Genomic DNA, 25251 nt, shown 5'->3' with positions numbered 1-25251 from the left:
CCTAGACTCTAGGACCTAGAGGCATAGAAAGACAATAGGCTCAGATGCCAGTAAGTTCAAAGGTGATTTCTCTCAGGGGAGATACCGGGCCTAGGGCGTGACTGCCCACTCACTATACACTGCTTTCTACTTTAAAAAGTTTTTTTTTTTTTTTTAAATTCAGAACATCCTGGGTGGTCACTTGAGGTGTCTGAGTTTGCAAGGCCAGGCCTCTCCCGAGTGGGTCAGGTTAGCATGTGGCCCCTTTTCATCCACAATGTTATGGGTTGGCTCAACGAGCTAGACCACCGACTCAGAATCTAAATTTAAAAGCCTGTTATTAAGCTGGCCAGTGGACCCCAGCACCTATCTCCCCCTCTGGGAGATTCGGAGCATGTGGCAGAGATCAAGGGTGCAGTATGATCCTTTATAGCAAAACAGTGTTAAAAAAAAATACAAAGCATTTCATTAGAAGTTCACAAAAAGTTCATGAGAACGGAGGGGAGGTAAACAGAGTCACACCTGGCTGGATTTAATCATAACACATTGTTTTCTAAGACAATCCAGCAATTTTTCTCTGCCACGGTTCCTGACATTGACACAATCGGTAACCTTTTCCAGGCCGCAGTCCCTCCCCCTCCCACATTCCGTTACCCTTCTATGCCGCAGTCCCCAGTCCCTCACCCTAGCACACACAATGCTAGGTTTTTTTTTTAAAAGAGTTTATTTTTTTTAAAGAAGGTTTTTATAAGGAGGGTTATTTTAAGATTTTTGTTTGTTTGTTTGTTTGTTTTCAACTCCCTCATTGGACACAGCACCCTGCCAGCTCCCCCTCGGTAAGCAGTGCAAGACGACCTCCTGGCTTAGCTCCATGCACGCACGGACTTGCCGGTGCTTTACCTGGTGGTGACCATTGATCGACAATTCTGCAAAGCAGCCTACATCAAAAGAGCATCTGTCTTTATTCATTGTTTTCACATGTGTGGTAAACTCCCAACAGCTATCAGAATCCCTTCTCCTGGTCCTCAGCCCCTTGAGGAGGGATTGCATCCCATTCATTCCTAAAACAGGCATTTCCAGGCCTTTGGAGCAGGCCCCAGAGCATGCAGCCAGGGGCGGCAAACCCGAGGACCTGGACTGGGGCTTGGGGACAGAGGTAGAGTTTGGAGCGGTGAGCTTGGGAAGGGCTCCCACAGGTTAAAGCTCAGGTTGGAGTAGGGCCCAGGTGCGTTTCTCTCTGGACTAGGCCTCGGGGGTGGAGGCCATGGCCCTCGGATGGGGCCGTGTGGGAGCAGTGGGCTGCCTGACCGGGTTCCAGTGAGCCAGCCTGCAGGGAGCATCAAGGGAGCCTGGAACCAGGAGGACATCTCCTCGTCCTGGTGGGGGGCCTCTATTGGGAGGGCGATGTGTGGGGTTGACGTGCAGAATTCCTGCTGGATAGTGATGGCTCCTGTGGGAGCATCATCCAGGAGAGTGCCGGGTTCCAGGCCGACGGGCGAGTGAGCCCCCTCTCCAGAGCCCAAGCGTGCCTCAGGGACCAGAGATACTGGTGGGACCAATGTGGGCTTGCTTTGGGTCTCGAGGACCGTGTTGACGCTAGGCAGGGCACAGCCTTCAGCCACGACCAGCACTGAGGTGAGCGCGTCTGCAGCCCAGGGCACCGGGGGGCCTTGCAGGCTGGGCGCCATCCCGTCTTCAGGGCCCGCAGGCTCCTCAATCCGGCAGTGCTTGGCGGGCCCGGGTCCTCCGGAGTCTGGTTCACACTGGGGTGCAGCATGGGAGCTGGGGCTGAGGAGGCGGCTGCATCCTATTCAATTCCTAGAGTCGCCATGTCCCTCTGCCACCAAAGAAGGGGGTTACAAGAACAGAGAGGAATCCCCTGAGAGTCCAGATGCCAGGAGTCACAAATCAAGGTGGCCGTGGGACCCCTTTCCATCTGGGGGCTCTGGGGAGCTCCTCGCCTGCCTCCACCAGCTGCTGGTGGCCTCTGGCATCCTGCTCTCAGAGCTAATATACAAAAGCATACACATTTTATTCACCTCAACTTCAGCCTCTGCCTCCCATAACCTCCAAGGCCTGCTTTGTTTGGTGTTTTTGGGTCTCCGGTCTCCCCCTTCCCGCACCCCTCCCTCGTGGCCTCCTTTGGAGGAATCAACACCAGGCATCGCAGCCACGTTCAGCAGAAGGAGAGAGAGAGAGAGAGAGAGAGAGAGAGAGAGAGAGAGAGAGAGAAACAGTGATGTGAGAGAAACATGAGTTGGTTGCCTCCCACAAAAGCACCCTGCCCAGAGCCAGGATAGAACCTGGTCAGTGCAACCACGCGTGTGCCGTTGACCAGGATTCCCTTGTGACCCCGAATGGAACCCTCAGCTTTCCATTGCATGATAGGACCTCTCACCTACTGAGCCACACCTGCAGGGTTCTGTTTTGTCTTTCAGTTGGATCTTGTCATCTGTTTATACTGGAAGAGCTTATCGCCAGTTAAGGGTGCTTGCGATGTTATGGTTTACTGAGTGTTTTGAATTCCTTTCTCACATTTCTCGCTTGCCTCCCATAGACTTTCGTTGTGTGGTTACCTGGATTCTTGACTTAGGACAAATGAACAGCCTCTCCTTACAGTGGAGGTTGAAAAACCAAGAGAAACACACACACACACACACACACACACACACACACACACCCCAAACCACCCCCAAGGTAAAGCTCTACCTCACACCACATTCCATCACTGCTAGATGTATTCAAGGACAGTTGACAACTTGGATAGTAGAGACAGTGAACAGGGCTTCTATAGACTTACATGTCAATTCTTAAATGAAGCATGTGGTTAAGGTCATTTTAAGTTTTTTTTTTTTTTTAGTAAATTCATTAGGTTTAAGGGCATCCGTTTGCCACGGATGGAAAGCACAGACAGATATGTGACAGGCAACGATAAGCACTGAAATAGTCCTTAAAATCCAGAAATTCTACTGATTAAAAAAATACAAATGGGACCGAAGTTTGTAACCATTCATTGCCGAGAAATAGAATCAATTGCAATGAATGACGAGAAACGAGCAAAGAAAAAATAAAATAACCTCCCCCCCCAACACTCTTCATGGGTCCTGGGTCCGAGGAGTCCGCACAAGAGGCGACGGTGAAGCATGCCAGGCATCGCAACCAGGTTCAGGAGAATGTTTCCTTGAGATGCTTTTGGTGAATGCCACCTGAAGGGCGGGCCCATGCGGGGGCCTAGCCTGGGGTATGAGCGTCCCCACACTAAACCTGACCTCCAATGGGTGACGGCGATTCATAGCCATTTTGATGTCATAGCCATTGTAATGTCATAGCCATTGTGATGGCGTATCCATTGTTATGTAATGGCCTTTATAAGGTCATAGCTATAGTGATGACATAGCCATTGTGATATCATAGTCATACCCACTTTAATGTCACCGCCATTGAAAAGTCATAGCTACTAAAATGCCACAGGAATTGCATCGTCAGATGCCATAGCCATCATTACCTCAAAACAATTGTAACGTCATAGCCACTGAGATGGCATAGCCATTGTAACTTTGTAGCCTTTGTGATGTCATAGCCATTGTCACGTCATAGCAGTTGTAACATCATAGCCCTTGTGGTATCAGGGTCATTGTGAAGTTATATCAATTGTGACTTCATAGCAATTGTTATGTCATAGCCATTGTAATGTTATAGCCATAATGGCATAGACATTGTGACATCATAGCCACTACAACATCTATTGTAGAGTCATAGCTATTGTAACATCTTAGCTATTGTAATGTCTTAGCCAGTGTAACATCGCATCCATAATAATGAAATAGCAACTCCAGTGTCATGCCATTGTGCCTTCATAGCCATTGTGACATCATAGCCATTGTAACCTCATAGCCACTTTAATGTCACAGCCAATGAAACGTCACAGCTACTATAATGCCACAGGCATTGTACCATCATAGCCACAATAATGTGATAGACATTGTAACGTCATTTTTTTTTGGACATCATATGCAACATAAAATTGTAGCCATTGTGAGGTCATAGCAACTATAATGTCACAGCCACTGTAAAATCATTGGCACCATAATGACATAGACATAGGTCACTGCAAATGTAATAACATAGATGTTTTAACGTCATGGCCATTCAAAGGTCATAGCCATTGTGATGCCATAGCCATTGTGATATCATAGCCATAGTAATGTCATAGCCATTGTGATGGCATAGTCATTGTGACATCACAGTGAGTATAACACAACATATATTGTAATGTCATAGCCACTGTAGTTAGCCATCATGATGTCATAGATATTGTGATGTCATAGCCACGATAATGTCACAGCCATTGTAACATGATAGGCACTATAATGTCATAGATATAGTAAAGTCATTGCCACTGTCTTGTCATAGCCGTTGTGACGTCATAGGCATTGTGATGTCATAGCTCTTGTGACGTCATAACCATTGTAACATCAAAGCCCTTGTGGTATAATAGTCATTGTGAAGTCATATCAATTGTGACTTCATAAAAATTGTGATGTCATAGCCAGTTTGATGTCCAAGATATTGTAACGTCATAGCCATTATAATGTCATAGCTATTGCAAAATCATGGCCATTGTGATATCGTAGCCATTGTAATGTCATAGCCATTGTGATGTCTTAGCCAATGTAACGTCAGAGTCAGTATAAAGTCATGGCCACTCTGATGGCATAGCCATTGTAACTAGATAGCCACTGTGATCTCATGGCCATTGGAACGTCATAGACACTATGATGTCATAGAAACTGTGATGTCATAGCCATGTGATGTCATAGCCATTGTGATGGCATAGCCATTGTGACATCACAGCGATTATAACATCATATATATTGTAAGGTCAAAGCCACTGTAGTTTCATAGACATTGTAATGACATTGCCGTTGACTTCATAACCATCATGATGTCATAGACATTGTGATGGCATAGCCACAATAATGTCACAGCCATCGTAACGTGATAGGCACCACAATGTGATAGAGATAGTATAGTCATTTCCACTGTCCTGTAATAGCCATTGTGACGTCATAGCCATTGTGATGTCATAGGCATTGTGACATCATAGCCATTGAAATCTCATAGCCACATTAATGTCATAGCCATTGAAAGGTCATAGCAATTGGAATATCGTAGCCCTTGTGATATCATAGTCATTGTGAAGGCTTGTCAATTGTGACTGTATACCATTTGTGATGTCACAGCCACTAGCACATCATATCTACTGTAAAGTCATGGCTCTTGCAATATCATAGCTACTGTAACGTCATAGCCAATGAAACATCGGATCCATAGTAATGGCCTAGCCACTCTATGCCATAACCATTGTGCCTTCATACCCATTGTGATATCATAGCCATTGTAACCTCATAGCCACAATAACGTCACAGCCATTGAGATGGCATAGCATTTGTAAGGTCATAGACATTGGAAAGTAATAATATTTGTAATATCATAGCCCTTGTGTCGGTGTAGCCATTTTCAATATAGCCATCGTCACGTCATAGCCATCATAACATCAGAGCCATTGGAACTTCATAGCCCCTGGGACGTCCTACCCACTTTAATGTCATAGCTTTTATAACGTCACATTCATGATAATATCACAGCCATTGCAATGCCATAGGAATTGTGACGTTGTACCAATTGTGACATAGCAATTTTAACATCATAGCTGTTGTGACATCACATAAATGTGAAGTCATATCGAGTGTGACTTGGAAGCAATTGTGATGTCATGGCCATTATCAAGTCATAGCCATCGTGATGACGTAGCCATTGTGACGTCATACCCACTTTAATTTCGTAGCCATTGAAAAGTCATAGCTACCTACAATGCCACCAGAATTGCATCGTCATAGCCACGATAATGGCACAGCCATAGTAACGTAACAGGCACCGTAATGACACAGACATATTTAAGTCAATGCAAATTTCACATCATAGCCATTTTGATGTCATAGCCATTGGAACGTCATAGCCACTATGATGTCATAGAAACTGTGACGTCATAGCCATTGTGATGGCATAGCCATTGTGATGGCATAGCCATTGTGACATCACAGCGATTATAACATCATATATATTGTAAGGTCAAAGCCACTGTAGTTTCATAGACATTGTTATGTTATTGCCGTTGACTTCATAACCATCATGATGTCATAGACATTGTGATGGCATAGCCACTATAATGTCACAGCCATCGTAACGTGATAGGCACCACAATGTCATAGAGATAGTATAGTCATTTCCACTGCCCTGCAATAGCCATTGTGACGTCATAGCCATTGTTATGTCATAGGCATTGTGACGTCATAGCCATGGAAACCTCATAGCCACATTAATGTCATAGCCATTGAAACGTCGTAACCTTTGTCATACCATATGCATTGTAAAGTCATCGCATTTGTAATATCCTAGCCATTGTGTCGGCATACTCATTGTGATCATAGCCATCGTCATCATGGCCATGAAAACATCAGAGCCGTGGTAACGTCATAGCTACTATGACATCATAACCACAATAATGTCATAGCCTTTGTAAAGTCATAGTCACAATAATATCACAGACATTTTACCGTTATAGCCATTGTGTCCTCATTGCCATTGTGACATCATAGCCACTGTAATATCGTAGCCCTTGTGACATCATAGTCAGTGTGAAATCATGTCATTAGTGACTTCATAGCAATTGCGATGTCATTGCCCTCATGATGTTACAGCAACTGTGAAGTCCTGACCACTATAATGTCACAGCCATTGTAACATCACAGGCAACGTAATGACACAGACATATTTAAGTCATTGCAAATTTCACGTCATAGCCATTTTGATGTCATAGCCATTGGAATGTCATAGCCACTATGATGTCATAGAAACTGTGATGTCATAGCCATTGTGATGGCATAGCCATTGTGACATCACAGCGACTATAACATCATATATATTGTAAGGTCAAAGCCACTGTAGTTTCATAGACATTGTTATGTCATTGCCGTTACTTCATAACCATCATGATGTCAAAGATATTGTGATGGCATAGCCACTATAATGTCACAGCCATCGTAACGTGATAGGCACCACAATGTCATAGAGAGAGTATCGTCATTTCCACTGTCCTGTAATAGCCACTGTGACGTCATAGCCATTGTTAGGTCGTAGGCATTGTGACGTCATAGCCATTGAAAGCTCATGGCCACGTCAATGTCATAGCCATTGAAAAGTCATAGCTACCTACAATGCCACAGGAATTGCATCGTCATAGGCACGATAATGTCACAGCCACAGTAACGTCACAGGCACCGTTATGACACAAATTTAAGTCAATGTAAATTTCAGGTCATAGCCATTTTGATGTCATAGCCATTGGAACGTCATAGCCACTATGATGTCATAGAAACTGTGGTGTCATAGAAAGTGTGATGTCATAGCCATTGTGATGTCATAGCCATTGTGACATCAGAGCGACTATAACATCATATATATTGTAAGGTCAAAGCCACTGTAGTTTCATAGACATTCTTTTGTCATTGCCGTTGACTTCAAAACCATCATGATGTCATAGACATTGTGATGGCATAGCCACTATAATGTCACAGCCATCGTAACGTGATAGGCACCACAATGTCTTAGAGAGAGTATCGTCAATTCCACTGCCCTGCAATAGCCATTGTGACGTCATAGCCATTGTTATGTCATAGGCATTGTGACGTCATAGCCATGGAAACCTCATAGCCACATTAATGTCATACCCATTGAAACATCGTAACCTTTGTCGTACCATATACATTGTAAAGTCATCGCATTTGTAATATCCTAGCCATTGTGTCGGCATACTCATTGTGATCATAGCCATCGTCATCATGACCATGAAAACATCAGAGCCGTGGTAACGTCATAGCTACTATGACATCATAACCATAATAATGTCATAGCCTTTGTAAAGTCATAGTCACAATAATATCACAGACATTGTACCGTTATAGCCATTGTGTCCTCATAGCCATTGTGACATCATAGCCACTGTAATATCGTAGCCCTTGTGACATCATAGTCAGTGTGAAATCATGTCATGTGTGACTTCATAGCAATTGCGATGTCATTGCCCTCATGATGTTACAGCAACTGTGAAGTCCTGGCCACTATAATGGCCCAGCCATAGTAACGTCACAGGCACCGTAATGACACAGATATATTTAATTCAATGCATATTTCACGTCATAACCATTTTGATGTCATAGCCATTGGAACGTCATAGCCACTATGATGTCATAGAAACTGCGATGTCATAGCCATTGTGATGTCATCGCCATTGTGATGGCATAGCCATTGTGACATCACAGCGACTGTAACATTATATATGTTGTAAGGTCAAAGCCACTGTAATCTCATAGACATTGTTATGTCATTGCCATTGACTTCATAACCATCATGATGTCATAGACATTGTGATGGCATAGCCACTATAATGTCACAGCCATCGTAACGTGATAGGCACCACAATGTCATAGAGATAGTATCGTCATTTCCACTGTCCTGTAATAGCCACTGTGACGTCATAGCCATTGTTAGGTCGTAGGCATTGTGACGTCATAGCCATTGAAAGCTCATGGCCACATCAATGTCATAGCCATTGAAAAGTCATAGCTACCTACAATGCCACAGGAATTGCATCGTCATAGCCACGATAATGTCACAGCCATTGTAACGTCACAGGCACCGTAATGACACAGACATATTTAAGTCAATGCAAATTTCAGGTCATAGCCATTTTGATGTCATAGCCATTGGAACGTCATAGCCACTATGATGTCATGGAAACTGTGATGTCATAGAAACTGTGATGTCATAGCCATTGTGATGTCATAGCCACTGTGACATCAGAGCGACTATAACATCATATATATTGTAAGGTCAAAGCCACTGTATTGTCATAGACATTGTTATGTCATTGCCATTGACTTCATAACCATCATGATGTCATAGGCATTGTGACGTCATAGCCATGGATACCTCATAGCCACATTGATGTCATAGCCATTGAAACGTCGTAACCTTTGTCCTACGATATGCATTATAAAGTCATCGCATTTGTAATATCCTAGCCATTGTGTCGGCATTCTCATTGTCATCATAGCCAGCGTCATCATGGCCATGGAAATATCAGAGCCGTGGTAACGTCATAGCTACTATGACATCATAACCAGAATAAAGTCATAGCCTTTGTAAAGTCATAGTCACAATAATATCACAGATATTGTACCGTTATAGGCATTGTGTCCTCATAGCCATTGTGACATCGTAGCCACTGTAACATCTTAGCCCTTGTGACATCACAGTCAGTGTGAAGTCATGTCATGTGTGACTTCATAGCAATTGCGATGTCATTGCCATCATGACGTTACAGCAACTGTGACGTCCTGGCCACTATAATGTCACAGCCAGTGTAATATCTTAGGCACTACAATGCAATAGACATAGTAAGGTCATTCCCACTGTATGGTCATAGCCATTGTGACGTCGTAGCAATTGTGACGTGATAGCAATTGGAACATCGTAGCCCTTGTGATATCGTAGTCATTGTGAAGGCTTGTCAATTGTGATTTCATACCATTTGTGATGTCACAGCCACTAGCACATCATATGTACTGTAAAGTCATGGCTCTTCCAATATCATAGGTACTGTAACGTCATAGCCAATGAAACATCGGATCCATAGTAATGGCCTAGCCACTCTAGTGCCATAACCATTGTGCCTTCATACCCATTGTGATATCATAGCCATTGTAACCTCATAGCCACAATAACGTCACAGCCATTGAGATGGCATAGCTTTTGTAAGGTCATAGACATTGGAAAGTAATAATATTTGTAATATCATAGCCCTCGTGTGGGCGTAGACATTTTCAATATAGCCTACGTCACGTCATAGCCATCATAACATCAGAGCCATTGGAACTTCATAACCCCTGGGACGTCCTACCCACTATAATGTCATAGCTTTTATAACGTCACATTCATGATAATATCACAGCCATTGCAATGCCATAGGAATTGTGACGTTGTAGCAATTGTGACAAAGCAATTTTAACATCATAGCTGTGACATCACATAAATGTGAAGTCATATCGAGTGTGACTTGGAAGCAATTGTGATGTCATGGCCATTATGAAGCCATAGCCATCGTGATGACGTAGCCATTGTGACGTCATACCCACTTTAATTTCGTAGCAATTAAAAAGTCATAGCTACCTACAATGCCACAAGAATTGCATCGTCATAGCCACGATAATGGCACAGCCACAGTAACGTCACAGGCACCGTAATGACACAGACATATTTAAGTCAATGGAAATTTCACGTTATAGCCATTTTGATGTCATAGCCATTGGAACGTCATAGCCACTATTGTGTCATAGAAACTGTGGTGTCATAGCCATTGTGATGTCATAGCCATTGTGATGGCATACCCATTGTGACATCACAGCGACTGTAACATCATATATATTGTAAGGTCAAAGCCACTGTAGTGTCATAGACATTGTTATGTTATTGCCGTTGACTTCATAACCATCATGATGTCATAGACATTGTGATGGCATAGCCACTATAATGTCACAGCCATCGTAACGTGATAGGCACCACAATGTCATAGAGAGAGTATCGTCATTTCCACTGCCCTGCAATAGCCATTGTGACGTCATAGCCATTGTTATGTCATAGGCATTGTGACGTCACAGCCATGGAAACCTCATAGCCACATTAATGTCATAGCCGTTGAAACCTCGTAACCTTTGTCATACCATATGCATTGTAAAGTCATCGCATTTGTAATATCCTAGCCATTGTGTCGGCATACTCATTGTGATCATAGCCAGCGTCATCATGGCCATGAAAACATCAGAGCCGTGGTAACGTCATAGCTACTATGACATCATAACCATAATAATGTCATAGCCTTTGTAAAGTCATAGTCACAATAATATCACAGACATTGTACCGTTATAGCCATTGTGTCCTCATAGCCATTGTGACATCATAGCCACTGTAATATCGTAGCCCTTGTGACATCATAGTCAGTGTGAAATCATGCCATGTGTGACTTCATAGCAATTGCGATGTCATTGCCCTCATGATGTTACAGCAACTGTGAAGTCCTAGCCACTATAATGTCACAGCCATTGTAACATCACAGGCAACGTAATGACACAGACATATTTAAGTCATAGCAAATTTAACGTCATAGCCATTTTGATGTCATAGCCATTGGAACGTCATAGCCACTATGATGTCATAGAAACTGTGATGTCATAGCCATTGTGATGTCATAGCCATTGTGATGGCATAGCCATTGTGATGGCATAGCCATTGTGACATCACAGCGACTGTAACATCATATATGTTGTAAGGTCAAAGCCACTGTATTCTCATAGACATTGTTATGTCATTGCCATTGACTTCATAACCATCATGATGTCATAGGCATTGTGACGTCATAGCCATGGAAACCTCATAGCCACATTAATGTCATAGCCATTGAAACTTCGTAACCTTTGTCATACCATATGCATTGTAAAGTCATCGCATTTGTATTATCCTAGCCATTGTGTCGGCATTCTCACTGTCATCATAGCCAGCATCATCATGGCCATGAAAATATCAGAGCCGTGGTAACGTCAAGCTACTATGACATCGTAACCATAATAATGTCATAGTCTTTGTAAAGTCATAGTCACAGTAATATCCCAGACATTGTACCGTTATAGGCATTGTGTCCTCATAGCCATTGTGACATCATAGCCACTGTAACATCTTAGCCCTTGTGACATCACAGTCAGTGTGAAGTCATGTCATGTGTGACTTCATAGCAATTGCGATGTCATTGCCATCATGACGTTACAGCAACTGTGACGTCCTGGCCACTATAATGTCACAGACAGTGTAATATCTTAGGCACTACAATGCAATAGACATAGTAAAGTAATTCCCACTGTATGGTCATAGCCATTGTGACGTCGTAGCAATTGTGACGTGATAGCAATTGGAACATCGTAGCCCTTGTGATATCGTAGTCATTGTGAAGGCTTGTCAATTGTGACTTCATAACATTTGTGATGTCACAGCCACTAGCACATCTTATCTACTGTAAAGTCATGGCTCTTTCAATATCATAGGTACTGTAACGTCATAGCCAATGAAACATCGGATCCATAGTAATGGCCTAGCCACTCTAGTGCCATAACCATTGTGCCTTCATACCCATTGTGATATCATAGCCATTGTAACCTCATAGCCACAATAACGTCACAGCCATTGAGATGGCGTAGCATTTGTACGGTCATAGACATTGGAAAGTAATAATATTTGTAATATCATAGCCCTTGTGTCGGCGTAGCCATTTTCAATATAGCCATCGTCACGTCATAGCCATCATAACATCAGAGCCATTGGAACTTCATAGCCCCTGGGACGTCCTACCCACTATAATGTCATAGCTTTTATAACGTCACATTCATGATAATATCACAGCCATTGCAATGCCATAGGAATTGTCTCGTTGTAGCAATTGTGACATAGCAATTTTAACATCATAGCTGTTGTGACATCACATATATGTGAGGTCATATCGAGTGTGACTTGGAAGCAATTGTAATATCATGGCCATTATCAAGTCATAGCCATCGTGATGACGTAGCCATTGTGACGTCATACCCACTTTAATTTCGTAGCCATTGAAAAGTCATAGCTACCTACAATGCCACAAGAATTGCATCGTCATAGCCACGATAATGGCACAGCCACAGTAACGTCACAGGCACCGTAATGACACAGACATATTTAAGTCAATGCAAATTTCACGTCAGAGCCATTTTGAAGTCATAGCCATTGGAACGTCATAGCCACTATGATGTCATAGAAACTGTGATGTCATAGCCATTGTGATGTCATAGCCATTGTGATGGCATACCCATTGTGACATCACAGCGACTGCAACATCATATATATTGTAAGGTCAAAGCCACTGTAGTGTCATAGACATTGTTATGTTATTGCCGTTGACTTCATAACCATCAAGATGTCATAGACATTGTGATGGCATAGCCACTGTAGTCTCATAGACATTGTTATGTTATTGCCGTTGACTTCATAACCATCATGATGTCATAGACATTGTGATGGCATAGCCACTATAATGTCACAGCCATCGTAACGTGATAGGCAGCACAATGTCATAGAGAGAGTATCGTCATTTCCACTGCCCTGCAATAGCCATTGTGACGTCATAGCCATTGTTATGTCATAGGCATTGTGACGTCATAGCCATGGAAACCTCATAGCCACATTAATGTCATAGCCATTGAAACGTCGTAACCTTTGTCATACCATATGCATTGTAAAGTCAGCGCATTTGTAATATCCTAGCCATTGTGTCGGCATACTCATTGTGATCATAGCCATCGTCATCATGGCCATGAAAACATCAGAGCCGTGGTAACGTCATAGCTACTATGACATCATAACCACAATAATGTCATAGCCTTTGTAAAGTCATAGTCACAATAATATCACAGACATTGTACCGTTATAGGCATTGTGTCCTCATAGCCATTGTGACATCATAGCCACTGTAATGTCGTAGCCCTTGTGACATCATAGTCAGTGTGAAATCATGTCATGTGTGACTTCATAGCAATTGCGATGTCATTGCCCTCATGATGTTACAGCAACTGTGAAGTCATGGCCACTATAATGGCACAGCCATAGTAACGTCACAGGCACCGTAATGACACAGACATATTTAATTCAATGCAAATTTAACGTCATAGCCATTTTGATGTCATAGCCATTGGAACGTCATAGCCACTATGATGTCATAGAAACTGCGATGTCATAGCCATTGTGATGTCATCGCCATTGTGATGGCACAGCCATTGTGACATCACAGCGACTGTAACATCATATATGTTATAAGGTCAAAGCCACTGTAGTCTCATAGACATTGTTATGTCATTGCCATTGACTTCATAACCATCATGATGTCATAGACATTGTGATGGCATAGCCACTGTAGTCTCATAGACATTGTTATGTTATTGCCGTTGACTTCATAACCATCAAGATGTCATAGACATTGTGATGGCATAGCCACTGTAGTCTCATAGACATTGTTATGTTATTGCCGTTGACTTCATAACCATCATGATGTCATAGACATTGTGATGGCATAGCCACTATAATGTCACAGCCATCGTAACGTGATAGGCAACACAATGTCATAGAGAGAGTATCGTCATTTCCACTGCCCTGCAATAGCCATTGTGACGTCATAGCCATTGTTATGTCATAGGCATTGTGACGTCATAGCCATGGAAACCTCATAGCCACATTAATGTCATAGCCATTGAAACGTCGTAACCTTTGTCATACCATATGCATTGTAAAGTCATCGCATTTGTAATATCCTAGCCATTGTGTCGGCATACTCATTGTGATCATAGCCATCGTCATCATGGCCATGAAAACATCAGAGCCGTGGTAACGTCATAGCTACTATGACATCATAACCACAATAATGTCATAGCCTTTGTAAAGTCATAGTCACAATAATATCACAGACATTGGACCGTTATAGCCATTGTGTCCTCATAGCCATTGTGACATCATAGCCACTGTAATGTCGTAGCCCTTGTGACATCATAGTCAGTGTGAAATCATGTCATGTGTGACTTCATAGCAATTGCGATGTCATTGCCCTCATGATGTTACAGCAACTGTGAAGTCATGGCCACAAAATGGCACAGCCATAGTAACGTCACAGGCACCGTAATGACACAGACATATTTAATTCAATGCAAATTTCACGTCATAGCCATTTTGATGTCATAGCCATTGGAACATCATAGCCACTATGATGTCATAGAAACTGCGATGTCATAGCCATTGTGATGTCATCGCCATTGTGATGGCATACCCATTGTGACATCACAGCGACTGTAACATCATATATGTTGTAAGGTCAAAGCCACTGTAGTCTTATAGACATTGTTATGTCATTGCCATTGACTTCATAACCATCATGATGTCATAGACATTGTGATGGCATAGCCACTATAATGTCACAGCCATCGTAACGTGATAGGCACCACAATGTCATAGAGAGAGTATCGTCATTTCCACTGTTCTGTAAGAGCCACTGTGACGTCATAGGCATTGTTAGGTCGTAAGCATTGTGACGTCATAGCCATTGAAAGCTCATGGCCACATCAATGTCATAGCCATTGAAAAGTCATAGCTACCTACAATGCCACAGGAATTGCATCGTCATAGCCACGATAATGTCACAGCCATTGTAACGTCACAGGCACCGTAATGACACAGACATATTTAAGTCAATGCAAATTTCAGGTCATAGTCATTTTGATGTCATAGCCATTGGAACGTCATAGCCACTATGATGTCATGGAAACTGTGATGTCATAGAAACTGTGATGTCATAGCCATTGTGATGTCATAGCCACTGTGACATCAGAGCGACTATAACATCATATATATTGTAAGGTCAAAGCCACTGTAGTTTCATGGACATTGTGATGTCATTGCCGTTGATTTCATAACCATCATGATGTCATAGACATTGTGATGGCATAGCCACTATAATGTCACAGCCATCGTAACGTGATAGGCACCACAATGTCATAGAGATAGTATCGTCATTTCCACTGTCCTGTAATAGCCACTGTGACGTCATAGCCATTGTTAGGTCGTAGGCATTGTGACGTCATAGCCATTGAAAGCTCATGGCCACATCAATGTCATAGCCATTGAAAAGTCATAGCTACCTACAATGCCACAGGAATTGCATCGTCATAGCCACGATAATGTCACAGCCATTGTAACGTCACAGGCACCGTAATGACACAGACATATTTAAGTCAATGCAAATTTCAGGTCATAGCCATTTTGATGTCATAGCCATTGGAACGTCATAGCCACTATGATGTCATGGAAACTGTGATGTCATAGAAACTGTGATGTCATAGCCATTGTGATGTCATAGCCACTGTGACATCAGAGCGACTATAACATCATATATATTGTAAGGTCAAAGCCACTGTATTGTCATAGACATTGTTATGTCATTGCCATTGACTTCATAACCATCATGATGTCATAGGCATTGTGACGCCATAGCCATGGATACCTCATAGCCACATTGATGTCATAGCCATTGAAACGTTGTAACCTTTGTCCTACGATATGCATTATAAAGTCATCGCATTTGTAATATCCTAGCCATTGTGTCGGCATTCTCATTGTCATCATAGCCAGCGTCATCATGGCCATGAAAATATCAGAGCCGTGGTAACGTCATAGCTACTATGACATCATAACCAGAATAATGTCATAGCCTTTGTAAAGTCATAGTCACAATAATATCACAGACATTGTACCGTTATAGCCATTGTGTCCTCATAGCCATTGTGACATCGTAGCCACTGTAACATCTTAGCCCTTGTGACATCACAGTCAGTGTGAAGTCATGTCATGTGTGACTTCATAGCAATTGCGATGTCATTGCCATCATGACGTTACAGCAACTGTGACGTCCTGGCCACTATAATGTCACAGCCAATGTAATATCTTAGGCACTACAATGCAATAGACATAGTAAGGTCATTCCCACTGTATGGTCATAGCCATTGTGACGTCGTAGCAATTGTGACGTGATAGCAATTGGAACATAGTAGCCCTTGTGATATCGTAGTCATTGTGAAGGCTTGTCAATTGTGATTTCATACCATTTGTGATGTCACAGCCACTAGCACATCATATGTACTGTAAAGTCATGGCTCTTCCAATATCATAGGTACTGTAACGTCATAGCCAATGAAACATCGGATCCATAGTAATGGCCTAGCCACTCTAGTGCCATAACCATTGTGCCTTCATACCCATTGTGATATCATAGCCATTGTAACCTCATAGCCACAATAACGTCACAGCCATTGAGATGGCATAGCTTTTGTAAGGTCATAGACATTGGAAAGTAATAATATTTGTAATATCATAGCCCTCGTGTGGGCGTAGACATTTTCAATATAGCCTACGTCACGTCATAGCCATCATAACATCAGAGCCATTGGAACTTCATAACCCCTGGGACGTCCTACCCACTATAATGTCATAGCTTTTATAACGTCACATTCATGATAATATCACAGCCATTGCAATGCCATAGGAATTGTGACGTTGTAGCAATTGTGACAAAGCAATTTTAACATCATAGCTGTGACATCACATAAATGTGAAGTCATATCGAGTGTGACTTGGAAGCAATTGTGATGTCATGGCCATTATGAAGTCATAGCCATCGTGATGACGTAGCCATTGTGACGTCATACCCACTTTAATTTCGTAGCAATTAAAAAGTCATAGCTACTTACAATGCCACAAGAATTGCATCGTCATAGCCACGATAATGGCACAGCCACAGTAACGTCACAGGCACCGTAATGACACAGACATATTTAAGTCAATGGAAATTTCACGTTATAGCCATTTTGATGTCATAGCCATTGGAACGTCATAGCCACTATTGTGTCATAGAAACTGTGGTGTCATAGCCATTGTGATGTCATAGCCATTGTGATGGCATACCCATTGTGACATCACAGCGACTGTAACATCATATATATTGTAAGGTCAAAGCCACTGTAGTGTCATAGACATTGTTATGTTATTGCCGTTGACTTCATAACCATCATGATGTCATAGACATTGTGATGGCATAGCCACTATAATGTCACAGCCATCGTAACGTGATAGGCACCACAATGTCATAGAGAGAGTATCGTCATCTCCACTGCCCTGCAATAGCCATTGTGACGTCATAGCCATTGTTATGTCATAGGCATTGTGACGTCATAGCCATGGAAACCTCATAGCCACATTAATGTCATAGCCGTTGAAACCTCGTAACCTTTGTCATACCATATGCATTGTAAAGTCATCGCATTTGTAATATCCTAGCCATTGTGTCGGCATACTCATTGTGATCATAGCCAGCGTCATCATGGCCATGAAAACATCAGAGCCGTGGTAACGTCATAGCTACTATGACATCATAACCATAATAATGTCATAGCCTTTGTAAAGTCATAGTCACAATAATATCACAGACATTGTACCGTTATAGCCATTGTGTCCTCATAGCCATTGTGACATCATAGCCACTGTAATATCGTAGCCCTTGTGACATCATAGTCAGTGTGAAATCATGCCATGTGTGACTTCATAGCAATTGCGATGTCATTGCCCTCATGATGTTACAGCAACTGTGAAGTCCTAGCCACTATAATGTCACAGCCATTGTAACATCACAGGCAACGTAATGACACAGACATATTTAAGTCATAGCAAATTTAACGTCATAGCCATTTTGATGTCATAGCCATTGGAACGTCATAGCCACTATGATGTCATAGAAACTGTGATGTCATAGCCATTGTGATGTCATAGCCATTGTGATGGCATAGCCATTGTGATGGCATAGCCATTGTGACATCACAGCGACTGTAACATCATATATGTTGTAAGGTCAAAGCCACTGTATTCTCATAGACATTGTTATGTCATTGCCATTGACTTCATAACCATCATGATGTCATAGGCATTGTGACGTCATAGCCATGGAAACCTCATAGCCACATTAATGTCATAGCCATTGAAACTTCGTAACCTTTGTCATACCATATGCATTGTAAAGTCATCGCATTTGTATTATCCTAGCCATTGTGTCGGCATTCTCACTGTCATCATAGCCAGCATCATCATGGCCATGAAAATATCAGAGCCGTGGTAACGTCAAGCTACTATGACATCGTAACCATAATAATGTCATAGTCTTTGTAAAGTCATAGTCACAGTAATATCCCAGACATTGTACCGTTATAGGCATTGTGTCCTCATAGCCATTGTGACATCATAGCCACTGTAACATCTTAGCCCTTGTGACATCACAGTCAGTGTGAAGTCATGTCATGTGTGACTTCATAGCAATTGCGATGTCATTGCCATCATGACGTTACAGCAACTGTGACGTCCTGGCCACTATAATGTCACAGACAGTGTAATATCTTAGGCACTACAATGCAATAGACATAGTAAAGTAATTCCCACTGTATGGTCATAGCCATTGTGACGTCGTAGCAATTGTGACGTGATAGCAATTGGAACATCGTAGCCCTTGTGATATCGTAGTCATTGTGAAGGCTTGTCAATTGTGACTTCATAACATTTGTGATGTCACAGCCACTAGCACATCTTATCTACTGTAAAGTCATGGCTCTTTCAATATCATAGGTACTGTAACGTCATAGCCAATGAAACATCGGATCCATAGTAATGGCCTAGCCACTCTAGTGCCATAACCATTGTGCCTTCATACCCATTGTGATATCATAGCCAGTGTAACCTCATAGCCACAATAACGTCACAGCCATTGAGATGGCGTAGCATTTGTACGGTCATAGACATTGGAAAGTAATAATATTTGTAATATCATAGCCCTTGTGTCGGCGTAGCCATTTTCAATATAGCCATCGTCACGTCATAGCCATCATAACATCAGAGCCATTGGAACTTCATAGCCCCTGGGACGTCCTACCCACTATAATGTCATAGCTTTTATAACGTCACATTCATGATAATATCACAGCCATTGCAATGCCATAGGAATTGTCTCGTTGTAGCAATTGTGACATAGCAATTTTAACATCATAGCTGTTGTGACATCACATATATGTGAGGTCATATCGAGTGTGACTTGGAAGCAATTGTAATATCATGGCCATTATCAAGTCATAGCCATCGTGATGACGTAGCCATTGTGACGTCATACCCACTTTAATTTCGTAGCCATTGAAAAGTCATAGCTACCTACAATGCCACAAGAATTGCATCGTCATAGCCACGATAATGGCACAGCCACAGTAACGTCACAGGCACCGTAATGACACAGACATATTTAAGTCAATGCAAATTTCACGTCAGAGCCATTTTGAAGTCATAGCCATTGGAACGTCATAGCCACTATGATGTCATAGAAACTGTGATGTCATAGCCATTGTGATGTCATAGCCATTGTGATGGCATACCCATTGTGACATCACAGCGACTGCAACATCATATATATTGTAAGGTCAAAGCCACTGTAGTGTCATAGACATTGTTATGTTATTGCCGTTGACTTCATAACCATCAAGATGTCATAGACATTGTGATGGCATAGCCACTGTAGTCTCATAGACATTGTTATGTTATTGCCGTTGACTTCATAACCATCATGATGTCATAGACATTGTGATGGCATAGCCACTATAATGTCACAGCCATCGTAACATGATAGGCAGCACAATGTCATAGAGAGAGTATCGTCATTTCCACTGCCCTGCAATAGCCATTGTGACGTCATAGACATTGTTATGTCATAGGCATTGTGACGTCATAGCCATGGAAACCTCATAGCCACATTAATGTCATAGCCATTGAAACGTCGTAACCTTTGTCATACCATATGCATTGTAAAGTCATCGCATTTGTAATATCCTAGCCATTGTGTCGGCATACTCATTGTGATCATAGCCATCGTCATCATGGCCATGAAAACATCAGAGCCGTGGTAACGTCATAGCTACTATGACATCATAACCAGAATAATGTCATAGCCTTTGTAAAGTCATAGTCACAATAATATCACAGACATTGTACCGTTATAGGCATTGTGTCCTCATAGCCATTGTGACATCGTAGCCACTGTAACATCTTAGCCCTTGTGACATCACCGTCAGTGTGAAGTCATGTCTCTGTGACTTCATAGCAATTGCGATGTCATTGCCATCATGACGTTACAGCAACTGTGACGTCCTGGCCACTATAATGTCACAGCCAATGTAATATCTTAGGCACTACAATGCAATAGACATAGTAAGGTCATTCCCACTGTATGGTCATAGCCATTGTGACGTCATAGCAATCGTGACGTGATAGCAATTGGAACATAGTAGCCCTTGTGATATCGTAGTCATTGTGAAGGCTTGTCAATTGTGATTTCATACCATTTGTGATGTCACAGCCACTAGCACATCATATGTACTGTAAAGTCATGGCTCTTCCAATATCATAGGTACTGTAACGTCATAGCCAATGAAACATCGGATCCATAGTAATGGCCTAGCCACTCTAGTGCCATAACCATTGTGCCTTCATACCCATTGTGATATCATAGCCATTGTAACCTCATAGCCACAATAACGTCACAGCCATTGAGATGGCATAGCTTTTGTAAGGTCATAGACATTGGAAAGTAATAATATTTGTAATATCATAGCCCTCGTGTGGGCGTAGACATTTTCAATATAGCCATCGTCACGTCATAGCCATCATAACATCAGAGCCATTGGAACTTCATAACCCCTGGGACGTCCTACCCACTATAATGTCATAGCTTTTATAACGTCACATTCATGATAATATCACAGCCATTGCAATGCCATAGGAATTGTGACGTTGTAGCAATTGTGACAAAGCAATTTTAACATCATAGCTGTGACATCACATAAATGTGAAGTCATATCGAGTGTGACTTGGAAGCAATTGTGATGTCATGGCCATTATCAAGTCATAGCCATCGTGTTGACGTAGCCATTGTGACGTCATTCCTACTTTAATTTCGTAGCCATTGAAAAGTCATAGCTACCTACAATGCCACAAGAATTGCATCGTCATAGCCACGATAATGGCACAGCCACAGTAACGTCACAGGCACCGTAATGACACAGACATATTTAAGTCAATGCAAATTTCACGTCAGAGCCATTTTGAAGTCATAGCCATTGGAACGTCATAGCCACTATGATGTCATAGAAACTGTGATGTCATAGCCATTGTGATGTCATAGCCATTGTGATGGCATACCCATTGTGACATCACAGCGACTGTAACATCATATATATTGTAAGGTCAAAGCCACTGTAGTGTCATAGACATTGTTATGTTATTGCCGTTGACTTCATAACCATCATGATGTCATAGACATTGTGATGGCATAGCCACTATAATGTCACAGCCATAGTAAAGTGATAGGCACCACAATGTCATAGAGAGAGTATCGTCATTTCCACAGCCCTGCAATAGCCATTGTGACGTCATAGCCATTGTTATGTCATAGGCATTGTGACGTCATAGCCATGGAAACCTCATAGCCACATAAATGTCATAGCCATTGAAACGTCGTAACCTTTGTCATACCATATGCATTGTAAAGTCAGCGCATTTGTAATATCATAGCCATTCTGTCGGCATACTCATTGTGATCATAGCCATCGTCATCATGGCCATGAAAACATCAGAGCCGTGGTAACGTCATAGCTACTATGACATCATAACCACAATAATGTCATAGCCTTTGTAAAGTCATAGTCACAGTAATATCACAGACATTGTCCCGTTATAGCCATTGTGTCCTCATAGCCATTGTGACATCAGAGCCACTGTAATATCGTAGCCCTTGTGACATCATAGTCAGTGTGAAATCATGTCATGTGTGACTTCATAGCAATTGCGATGTCATTGCCCTCATGATGTTACAGCAACTGTGAAGTCCTGGCCACTATAATGGCCCAGCCATAGTAACGTCACAGGCAATGTAATGACACAGAAATATTTAAGTCATTGCAAATTTAACGTCATAGCCATTTTGATGTCATAGCCTTTGGAAAGTCATAGCTACTATGATGTCATAGAAACTGTGATGTCATAGCCATTGTGATGTCATAGCCATTGTGATGTCATAGCCATTGTGACATCAGAGCGACTATAACATCATATATATTGTAAGGTCAAAGCCACTGTAGTTTCATAGACATTGTTATGTCTTTGCCGTTGACTTCATAACCATCATGATGTCATAGACATTGTGATGGCATAGCCACTATAATGTCACAGCCATCGTAACGTGATAGGCACCACAATGTCATAGAGATAGTATCGTCATTTCCACTGCCCTGCAATAGCCATTGTGACGTCATAGCCATTGTTATGTCATAGGCATTGTGACGTCATAGCCATGGAAACCTCATAGCCACATTAATGTCATAGCCGTTGAAACGTCGTTACCTTTGTCATACCATATGCATTATAAAGTCATCGCATTTGTAATATCCTAGCCATTGTGTCGGCATTCTCATTGTCATCATAGCCAGCGTCATCATGGCCATGAAAATATCAGAGCCTTGGTAACGTCATAGCTACTATGACATCATAACCACAATAATGTCATAGCCTTTGTAAAGTCATAGTCACAATAATATCACAGACCTTGTACCGTTATAGGCATTGTGTCCTCATAGCCATTGTGCCAACATAGCCACTGTAACATCTTAGCCCTTGTGACATCACAGTCAGTGTGAAGTCATGTCATGTGTGACTTCATAGCAATTGCGATGTCATTGCCATCATGACGTTACAGCAACTGTGACGTCCTGGCCACTATAATGTCACAGCCAATGTAATATCTTAGGCAGTACAATGCAATAGACATAGTAGTCATTCCCACTGTATGGTCACAGCCATTGTGACGTCGTAGCAATTGTGACGTCATAGCAATTGGAACATCGTAGCCCTTTTGATATCGTAGTCATTGTGAAGGCTTGTCAATTGTGACTTCATACCATTTGTGATGTCACAGCCACTAGCACATCATATCTACTGTAAAGTCATGGCTCTTGCAATATCATAGCTACTGTAACGTCATAGCCAATGAAACATCGGATCCATAGTAATGGCCTAGCCACTCTAGTGCCATAACCATTGTGCCTTCATGCTCATTGTGATATCATAGCCATTGTAACCTCATAGCCACAATAACGTCACAGCCATTGAGATGGCGTAGCATTTGTAAGGTCATAGACATTGGAAAGTAATAATATTTGTAATATCATAGCCCTTGTGTCGGCGTAGCCATTTTCAATATAGCCATCGTCACGTCATAGCCATCATAACATCAGAGCCAGTGGAACTTCATAGCCCCTGGGACGTCCTACCCACTATAATGTCATAGCTTTTATAACGTCACATTCATGATAATATCACAGCCATTGCAATGCCATAGGAACTGTCACGTTGTAGCAATTGTGACATAGCAATTTTAACATCATAGCTGTTGTGACATCACATAAATGTGAAGTCATATCGAGTGTGCCTTGGAAGCAATTGTGATGTCATGGCCATTATCAAGTCATAGCCATCGTGATGACGTAGCCATTGTGACGTCATACCCACTTTAATTTCGTAGCCATTGAAAAGTCATAGCTACCTACAATGCCACAAGAATTGCATCGTCATAGCCACGATAATGGCACAGCCATAGTACGTCACAGGCACCGTAATGACACAGACATATTTAATTCAATGCAAATTTCACGTCATAGCCATTTTGATGTCATAGCCATTGGAACGTCATAGCCACTATGATGTCATAGAAACTGTGATGTCATAGCCATTGTGATGTCATAGCCATTGTGATGGCATACCCATTGTGACATCACAGCGACTGTAACATCATATATGTTGTAAGGTCAAAGCCACTGTAGTCTCATAGACATTGTTATGTCATTGCCATTGACTTCATAACCATCATGATGTCATAGACATTGTGATGGCATAGCCACTATAATGTCACAGCCATCGTAACGTGATAGGCACCACAATGTCATAGAGTATCGTCATTTCCACTGTCCTGTAATAGCCACTGTGACGTCATAGCCATTGTTAGGTCGTAGGCATTGTGACGTCATAGCCATTGAAAGCTCATGGCCACATCAATGTCATAGCCATTGAAAAGTCATAGCTACCTACAATGCCACAGGAATTGCATCGTCATAGCCACGATAATGTCACAGCCATTGTAACGTCACAGGCACCGTAATGACACAGACATATTTAAGTCAATGCAAATTTCAGGTCATAGCCATTTTGATGTCATAGCCATTGGAAAGTCATAGCCACTATGATGTCATTGAAACTGTGATGTCATAGTAACTGTGATGTCATAGCCATTGTGATGTCATAGCCATTGTGACAGAGCGACTATAACATCATATATATTGTAAGGTCAAAGCCACTGTAGTTTCATAGACATTGTTATGTCATTGCCGTTGACTTCATACCCATCAT

The 25251-nt window shown here is 42.1% G+C and overlaps 1 protein-coding gene across 1 annotated transcript; it reads right to left on the bottom strand.

Moving 5' to 3' along the window:
* Positions 1-1040: 1040 nt before the first annotated feature.
* Positions 1041-25251, bottom strand: LOC138998072 (proline-rich protein 23C-like). Its single transcript, XM_070400140.1, has 2 exons — positions 25245-25251; positions 1041-1786 (listed from the first exon to the last, which is right to left on the bottom strand). Exons 1-2 carry the CDS (start codon positions 25249-25251, stop codon positions 1041-1043), a joined length of 753 nt encoding a protein of 250 aa, XP_070256241.1.

The sequence above is a fragment of the Myotis yumanensis genome, unplaced genomic scaffold (assembly GCF_028538775.1).
Source record: "Myotis yumanensis isolate MYYU_CA2020_CCGP unplaced genomic scaffold, mMyoYum1.0.hap1 SCAF_19, whole genome shotgun sequence".
In the NCBI taxonomy this organism is placed as follows: domain Eukaryota; kingdom Metazoa; phylum Chordata; class Mammalia; order Chiroptera; family Vespertilionidae; genus Myotis; species Myotis yumanensis.
Note: the sequence above shows the minus strand (reverse complement) of the source record. Positions and strands in the feature narration are given on the sequence as shown.